The sequence below is a fragment of the Myotis daubentonii genome, chromosome 9, assembly GCF_963259705.1.
Source record: "Myotis daubentonii chromosome 9, mMyoDau2.1, whole genome shotgun sequence".
NCBI lineage: Eukaryota > Metazoa > Chordata > Mammalia > Chiroptera > Vespertilionidae > Myotis > Myotis daubentonii.
The window spans coordinates 55,349,134-55,357,584 of record NC_081848.1 but is presented as its reverse complement, the minus strand read 5'-3'; the positions used below and the strand labels follow the sequence as shown (position 1 = coordinate 55,357,584).

General features: G+C 39.7%; 1 protein-coding gene across 7 annotated transcripts in view; it reads right to left on the bottom strand.

The window, feature by feature from the left end:
* Positions 1-4,124: 4,124 nt before the first annotated feature.
* NUCB2 (nucleobindin 2) overlaps positions 4,125-8,451 on the bottom strand; it is a 37,599-nt gene continuing 33,272 nt past the window's right edge. For 5 of the 7 annotated variants that reach the window (XM_059709036.1, XM_059709035.1, XM_059709040.1 and 2 more), the window contains 3 exons: positions 7,819-7,989; positions 7,468-7,549; positions 4,125-4,559 (listed from right to left, as the gene is read on the bottom strand). In XM_059709036.1, coding sequence (XP_059565019.1) covers positions 4,552-4,559; positions 7,468-7,549; positions 7,819-7,989 — 261 coding nt within the window. In that variant the 3' untranslated portion in view covers positions 4,125-4,551. Of the gene's footprint in view, positions 4,560-7,459; positions 7,550-7,818; positions 7,990-8,451 lie in introns of those variants that run through there. The other 2 variants (XM_059709037.1, XM_059709041.1) reach the window with 1 other exon arrangement.

Sequence of the window (8,451 nt, the reverse complement as noted above, 5' to 3'; positions counted from 1 at the left end):
ACATCTTAATTAGTAATACAACAGACTCTGTGTATGTCTTTTCACTCTCTTCAATATTCATAGTATAGTTCATTGAGATTCAAGGTTGATCTTGGCCTAAACAAAACTACATTTGCAGAAATGTTAGCTTTTTTAGAACTAATTGGACAAGCAGACTCACTCCTAGAGTGCTTTCTGAGCACTGTGGAAAGTGCTTCTGGCCACGAAACAAATCTGTGACTCATAAGGAGAATCCGACTCTTGACTCATTTTCTTCCACAGATGCGTGGCCCTGGTCCAAGTCATTAGCTTTTTTATATTGCCCTTAAATAATAATAGTTTAAAAATACATTGTGACTCTAGCAGATATTTTCTATCTCACAGTTGTTAACAAATGGATTTTTTTTTTGAAACAGACCAGGACATAAATTGAGCAATCTGTGAAGTAGCATCATTTATTGTTTCTTCCTTACTTTTGCCTGGATGATCTGAGTTTTAATTAAGTTCTTTCTTCTCTCTGTGCTCTCCCATTTTCCTACTTCTGTAATAACTTTTCCATTGTTGCATTTCTAATGAACCTCCCTAATCGCTGGAGAAAGCTTTGAGGGATGTAGAAAGTTATAGCACCATTGTCAGCTGTCTTAAAGTTTCACAGCCACCAGCTTCATGGAGCTTATTACCAGGCCCTTCAAATGACTTCTCCCCTGCTCTCGCAATTCTGATTTATCCATCTAGGACTGCTGGCTCCTAACCGCTCACCTGCCTGCCTCTCTGATCGCCCATAACTGCCCCGCCCCTGCCAGCCTTATTGCCCCTAACTGCCTCTACCTTGGCCCCACCACAATGGCTTTCTCCAGAAGGATGTCCGGAATATGTCCGGTCTAATTAGCATATTACCCTTTTATTAGTATAGATAATTTGCTGGAAACTAAGAGGTGTGTCTACATTAATATGCATCCATTATTTATTCATGCTCATAAAAGCATTGTAGAAATTTCTCTAAGTTCTCCTCCAATTACCTTTTGATTTAACCACAGTCCACCATCTAAAAGAGTTTATCCTGGGAAAACCTCTGTCTTATCACAATTTCTGGGCATAGATACAGTAATAAATAAAAAGATATTCCAGACCTTTTTAAAATGTTTCCTACAATTTTAACCACAAAGAGAGGAATTCTTCTCCATCCCTGACAAACTGTAGCATTACTCTGTTGAGTGATTTTTGTGGGGGTTTTTAAAGCTGAATATAAGCAGAACATTTCTAGATTGTTATACTTAATTTGGGGATCCATGGTTTAAGAAAATAATCTTAAGTATATTTGGAGGAATATCCAATAATTAGTTAAAAACTTGTAAAATGAAAACAAAGAGTTTAAAAGGTATTAATGTTAAGAGAAACAATGTAAAATTATGAGGTGTTAGAGTGGATTAGTTCACTTGAAAAGTTGAAACATGCATTCCTGTATACAGAGGTAGGAAAGTTAAACACTATTATTTCCCAGCCTCCCTTGCAGCTAGGATTCCAGGTATGATTGGTCCAGCAATCAGATGCACTCACTTGGAGCCGAGTTGGCCAACACAAAGCGTGGCAGCAGTGGTGTGATTCTGGAGCTGGCAGCTGTTCATGTCTTTCTAATCCAGCAGGCAGCTTCCCCAAGTGGCAGGCAGCTTCTTGATTATTCCAAAAGCAGCAGCTTCTTTGGCAGCCCTCTCTTGTGATGTAGTTCCTAGAAGCTCAGCCTGGGTTCTGTTTCCTCAGCCCTCTCAAAAATTCTGTGAGCTATCTATTTCCCATAATCAATCCCATTCGGTTTAGTAGCTAAAGAAGATTCTATGACCTATAGCCATGAATCTTGACCTATACAGAATCTGATAGCTAGAAGTAAGGTGCAGCAAGTAAAAGGATCTTAAATATGAAGTGGGCTGAGTTGAGGAGGTAGGGCTTTAGGCCATGAGCCCTCATGCCAACTGAAGTAAGGGTATCAAAGAAAGTGTGGTAGAACTTCAGAGTGCTAGCATGTGGGGCTGCCTCTGCCTCTTTCAGCAAAATCCTATAAGACAAATACCACTCAGGATAAGGTTTACAAGTCTACAGAGATGGAAAGGTATATATAGCTTTGCTTAGGGAATTGTTCTGTCTAAAAAAAAATAAATTGACAAAAGTCCCAAATCTGGAGCCTTAAAGAATGGAAAAAGTCAACTACTACCACACACCTTAAGTAAAGATTCTGAGAAAGCTGTTGAAATGTCCTTAACCTTTTTCAAGAATCTTCCCTTAAGAATTTTCTGCCAAGTAATGGGAGCCATCCTGAGGAAAAAGGTCAGATAAATACCGTTGTCATCCCATCCAAGCCATTCATTTAAGACCCCAAGGGAAAGAAAGAACACAGAAACCAGCAAGTGAAGATGTGTTCTTTGACAAAAACTATGCCTTGACAAGATCTTTCTTGTTACTCATAATAATTATTGAAGAAAACAGACCAGAAAATTACTAAGCTTTTAGGAAATTGTTTTGTCAAACAAACAAACCCTAAATAAATAAAAACCCTAAACCTGGCCTGCTATAGCCTGTAACTATCTAAACAATCCCTTAGCCCCCGAAGTGCTAGGAGTATCCAGCCTCTAAGAAGGGCATCCTTTCTGATGTGTACCTAGAGTAAAGGTCAATAAAGACTTCCCAGAGGGCAACACCAAGAGCCTCTGAGGACATTAAACAAGGGAGTTACTCCCAGAAAGGTGACTCTGCAGTTGCCTGATGGGAAAACCAAGGAATATATTTATGGACAGAGCAGAGAGACCTTGCTATGGATCAGCCACTGCTAGTTTCCCATTTTCCCCTTTTGCAAAAAGATTGATTTTATGCAGTTATCCTGTACCTATCCCACCTTTATGCATATGGTACCCATGGGGCAGACACCTTGACTTTTAGTTTCTGGGTGGCCAGAGATATCATAGTCTTTGAGCAATATTCAATAATGGGTGGGATTTTGATGGTTTCCTTTTGAGGTGGGTGTTTTCTATGTTTAGAAGAGTGCACATAGATATTTAGGTAGCCAACAAGGCTGTCTGGATTAAAATTACAAGTTGCTTACCAGCCCGGCCAGTGTTGCCCAGTAGTTGAACATCAACCTATGAACCAGGAGGTCAATTTTTGATTCCGTGTTGGGCACATGCCCGGGTTGCGGGCTCAATCCCCAGTGGGGGACGTGCAGGAGGCAATCAATGATTCTCTTTCATCATTGATGTTTCTAGCTCTCTACCTCTCCCTTCTTCTCTGAAATCAATAAAAATATATATATTTTTAAAAAGTTGCCTAACAAACATTACCTCTTCCCACCTCCTTAATTAAAGTGTCCTAACATTTATTTGTTTGTTTGTTTTGGTTAATCATCACCCAAGGATAGTTTTCAATTGATGTTTAGGGAGAGAGGGAAAGACAGATGGAAACATCAATGTGAGAGAAACACATCAATTGGTTGCCTCCTGCAGGAGCCCTGACCAGGGCCCAGGCCATGGAGGAACCTGCAACCAAGGTACGTGTCCTTGACTAGAATTGAACCCGGGACCCTTTGGTCTACAGGCTTACACTCTATCCACTGAGCCAAACCGGCTAGGACAAGTATCCTAACATTTAGCTGGTCACATTGCCACAAAGATGTCTCAGTTTCCCTAGCAGCTATATGGCCAGGTAACTCAGTTTTGGCCAATGAGATATAAGTTGAAATGTTGTGTGGTTCTCCAGGAAAATTGCTTCAAGGGAGCTGAGAAAGTTCCTCAAGTGGCAAAAGATCCTTTTCTTGCCCTTCCCACCTGCCTCCAGAAGCAATCTTGGATAGTAAGGATGAAGCAGCTTGAGGATAAAAGCAATGTACTGAGGATAGGAGAGCAGAAAGATAGGAACCTGCCTACAGATTTATACAAAAAGGAAAAACTCCTATTTAGTTTAAACCACTGTTATCTTTGTTTTTTGGTTATATATAGCAAATCTGATCTGAAATAGATAGAGTATAAAGCAAAAGTATGAATGAAAAACGACCTCAAGTAGTAGCAACAACTATTCAGTAGAAGAATTTCTAGCAGTTAAGGGTGCCGAAAGTAGGAAGAAGTTACCAAGAAACAGGAAATACATGGTCTTCTCAAGAGAACTGTGAATGTCAAAGAGACTTTTATTGAGAGAGGGGATGATAAGCACCCATAGAAGAATATCTATCTTCATGAGTAAGTGAGAGCAATTTATTTTAAAAGTAACAAACAGAGCTTTCTCACTTATATGGTTACTGAGATTTTCATTAAATTATGGCCTAAGGCTACTTGATTAAATCAGTAAAGGAGAACAAAGTAAAAAGAGGAGAGCTATGAAAGTGAGAGCAGATATTGAGGTTTACTTCCTAGTTCTGGTGGACTTCCATCTTTAAATATCGGTGTCAAAAAAAGGCATTCTTATTTAAAAAGTATCTTCCTTTATTCCATTTATGTCTTAAAATATTTGAGTAGAGAAAAAGGAAGGGAAGTAAAAAGATGACACAGATGTTGATTTTACAGTTTTCTTCCAAGTTCTGGTGGACTGCAGACTTCAAATGACTGTTCAAAGAAAAAAATATATACTCTCATTTTAAAGGAATCTCCTTTCATACGTAATATTTATTTTTTAAATACACTTATATAATCATAGATTACAATTAAAAGCATATGTTTGACACAGATGAAATTCAGGATCTCAGAAACACACACAGTGTATCATTAATTATACTTCGAAAAGATACTATGGCCGATGCTGAAAACCTAAGTGAAATCTGGGTGTTTGACCTCTTGTCTTCACATTTTGGGCAATGAGGCAGCATGCTGGCTTTTTGGGGGGTGTGTTTGTATAAAGAATAAGGGCCTGCTACAGAAATCTTCCATCTAAGATGGATCAGACAAGCCAAGGTCTGCGCATCAATACTGCACAACCTTTAGTTCAGCACAGCTTAGAAAACTGAACGATACATTTGAAAAGACCACGTACCCACATTGGGTTACCTTAGCAGAACTTACTTCAGCTACTCTACTTGTTGGATCAGTAATAAAGACTTGGTTCAAGAACCAGCACAGCAACCCTAGCTGGTTTGGCTCAGCAAATAGAGCATTGGACTGCGGACTTAAGGGTCCCAGGTTCGACTCTGGTCAAAGGCACATGCCCAGATTGCGGGCTCATCTCCAGTGCAGGGTGAGCAGGAGGCAGCCTATCAATGATTCTCTCCCATCATTGATGTTTCTATCTCTCCCTCTCCCTTCCTCTCTAAAATCAATATTTAAAAAAACAACAACAAAAGAACCAGCACAGCAAAAGGAAGAAGCAGTAGCTACAAACTTGCCAAGTCTGGCACTAGAAGCACGGAACCAAATAATTTCAGCGAAGGAGGCAGAAACCAACATACCCATTACTTCACAAACACCATGAGTACCAGCATTATGAATGCCTGTGACCAGGAACCACCTAAAACTTCCGGTATCAAGAACAACGGAGGGGCTTGTGCCTCTGTTTTTCTGTCCGCCAGAAAAACAATGATTAGCTGCTGCTTACTGATGAAAATAGCTCGGAGAGAGCTCTGGAGTACATGCAGGAGGTACAGCAGCCCATTGGAGCACAGATATCAAAGATGGCCACATAGAAAAGCACAGCAGCATTTGACCTTTGTCAACCCATCCCCCAGTCCCACAGAGCTTGCTGCCAAAAGGGATGGGATGCCCTCAGCTGTGACCTCTCCCCTTTGGAGGAAAAGGAGAACACCCCAGCAGCTTTCATCACCAAGGCCCCAGGCAGCCCTCGAGGCTGTCAGGGATACCTAAAGCTATTTTAAAAAATACATATTTTTTTTATTGATTCCAGAGAGGAAGGGAAAGGGAGAGAGAGATAAAAACATCAACGATGAGAGAGAATCATTGACCGGCTGCCTCGTGCACAGGCCGCACCAGAGATGAGCCCGCCCCGGCATGTGCCCTTGACCAGCATCGACCCCGGGACCTTTCAGTACACAGGCCAAAGCTGTATCCACTGAGCGAAACCCAACACCTAAAGCTTTGCCACTAAGGACTCCCTCAGTCGTTGCCTATGCTAATGTCATCTGATGGAGCTGCCCAGAATCCATGCTACTCAGCCCCCCAAAGAAGGAGCCAATTCTGGGACACCAACCACAGTGGTCCTGGCCCAGCATATGAACACCCACACCCTCGACGGTTAGATGTAAATAAAATGGACAATGATGGGGATTGAACAAAGGTTTAATATAGTGCTACCCAAGGTGGTGCATGCCAAAGAACTCCCTACAGACTCCCCAGGATTAAAGAGCCCCAAACAAGTCTGCTTTATTTACCCTGATTTGGAACATTTTGAAAGCCAAGATTCAAAGATTATAATGAGAAATCTGACTTGCATTTACTTCGAGCAATGGTTAAGGAGAATAATCAAGATGAAGGCTGACATAGCCCATGGACACAGCAATAGGGTAGTGAAGACCTCAAGGGGTGGGCAGGGGCTGGGAGGAAGAGGGGAAGGCGGGAAATGGGAGATATCTGTAATATTATCAATAATAAAAATATTTTTTAAAAAAGATGAAAGCTGACAAAAGGACCAGGGTCCCTTGACTCAACCACTCATTGGGGATTCAAAGTCTTTACACCAGAGTGGGTAAAACAGTCAGGAGGTAGAGAAGAGAAATTTCTGGACTCATTGACCTGGGAGGTCCACAAACTGTGGTACCAAAATCCACTGGCGAAGCGCTGGTGTGAACAACAATTAGATTGAGAGAACAAGAAGGTTGTTCTCCCAAGGGAAGGATTGATGGGATGATGGGCTTGGAATGTTTAGTCAGGCTTATGCAAATAACTTGTGTCTCCTTTACCTGAATGTCTTATGGGCATGGATACTCTGGCTGGGCAATGCTTACCCTACCAAATGTTGTAAAACCAAAACTGTCAGAATGGAGGCTACAGTTAAGAAAAAAATTAAAATTAAAAACATGTTGCCAAAACCGGTTTGGCTCAGTGGATAGAGCGTCGGCCTGCGGACTGGAGGGTCCCGGGTTCGATTCCGGTCAAGGGCATGTACCTGGGTTGTGGGTGCTTCCCCAGTGGGGGATGTGCAGGAGGCAGCTGATCGATGTTTCTAAACTCTCTATCTCTCTCTCTTCCTCTCTGTAAAAAATCAATAAAATATATTTAAAAAAAAAAATTAAAAACATGTTCTCTGATAATATCAATAAATGATTAGAAAAAAGATAAATAATGTTCAAATAAATCACTTCACCATAAATATGCCTATCAAATTATATAGCTTTTGAAATATACAGACACATAAAAACTTTATAGGCCTTCTGAAATGTAAGGTGCTGTAGTTCCACAAATATATAGAAAATAGCAAAGATATTAATAATTTGAAATCATACTTGCAATAAATGTGGATTTCAATTTATTTCCTTAATCAAAAAAATAAGCAAACAAAATTACATACGTGGCTTGAACTTCGATTCTCCACCAGGCACTGATGGAGAAAGTTCTTGTTGTAATTTTTTTTGTTCCATCTGCTGTATGACCTGGGGAATGAAAAATAATGTTTTAAAAGGAAGTAGTACTTGATTTTCTCTGATATGTGTGACCTTTAACTAATCACAATTGAAAATTATTTTCCAAAATGAAATAGTCAAATTCTAAAATTTAGATTAATATTCAACAAAGCAGTTTTGAAAACACCAACATTTAAAATACTATAGCTAATAGTGCATTGAAACATTACTATAACACAGGTTTTTAGCAAAGCGCCTAAAATCCTCTTTAATGCCGAAATCCTTTCACAAAATACCACCTGATGATATTCCAGCTTCTGAGCCTCGAGTTGGTCATGCTGACGCTGTAGTTCTTCTTTTTGTTTCTGAAGTTCACCTGCTTTTTTCTTAAGTTCATTTTCTTGTAAGGAGATAAGATTTTCATATTCTTTCAGCTCTTCCTCTGTGAAAAACTGTTGCTGATCTAATGTCTAAAGAAAAAAAACGAAGAAAGAATAATCTTAGAAATGCAACCCATAAGGTCTGATTCAGCTGTCAAATTGTATGATTAGCAAAGTACAATAGAATATAGTATTACACCTTTCAGATAAAAAAAGAAAAGGAATTAAGAAAAAGTATATTTATGTACTCTGAATAAAAGGAACACCTAAAGACTAATGAGATTGTTTGCCTACAGAACGAGGGGGAAACTGAGTGGAAAGGACAAAGGGAATGAAGGCAAGGAAATCATACTCCTCTGAATACACATTTTGTACAGAATTGCTTTTCTGAAACATTCAATGTGTCACATGCTCAAAAAAACACCACAAATAACTAAAATCCACAAGGACAGAAAAATCCCCCAAATTGAATAGAAACAGAAACAAATAAAGAATACTTTTATTTTAACTGAATAAAATAACTGACAGCAGGGAGAAGGGTAAAAAAGAAGG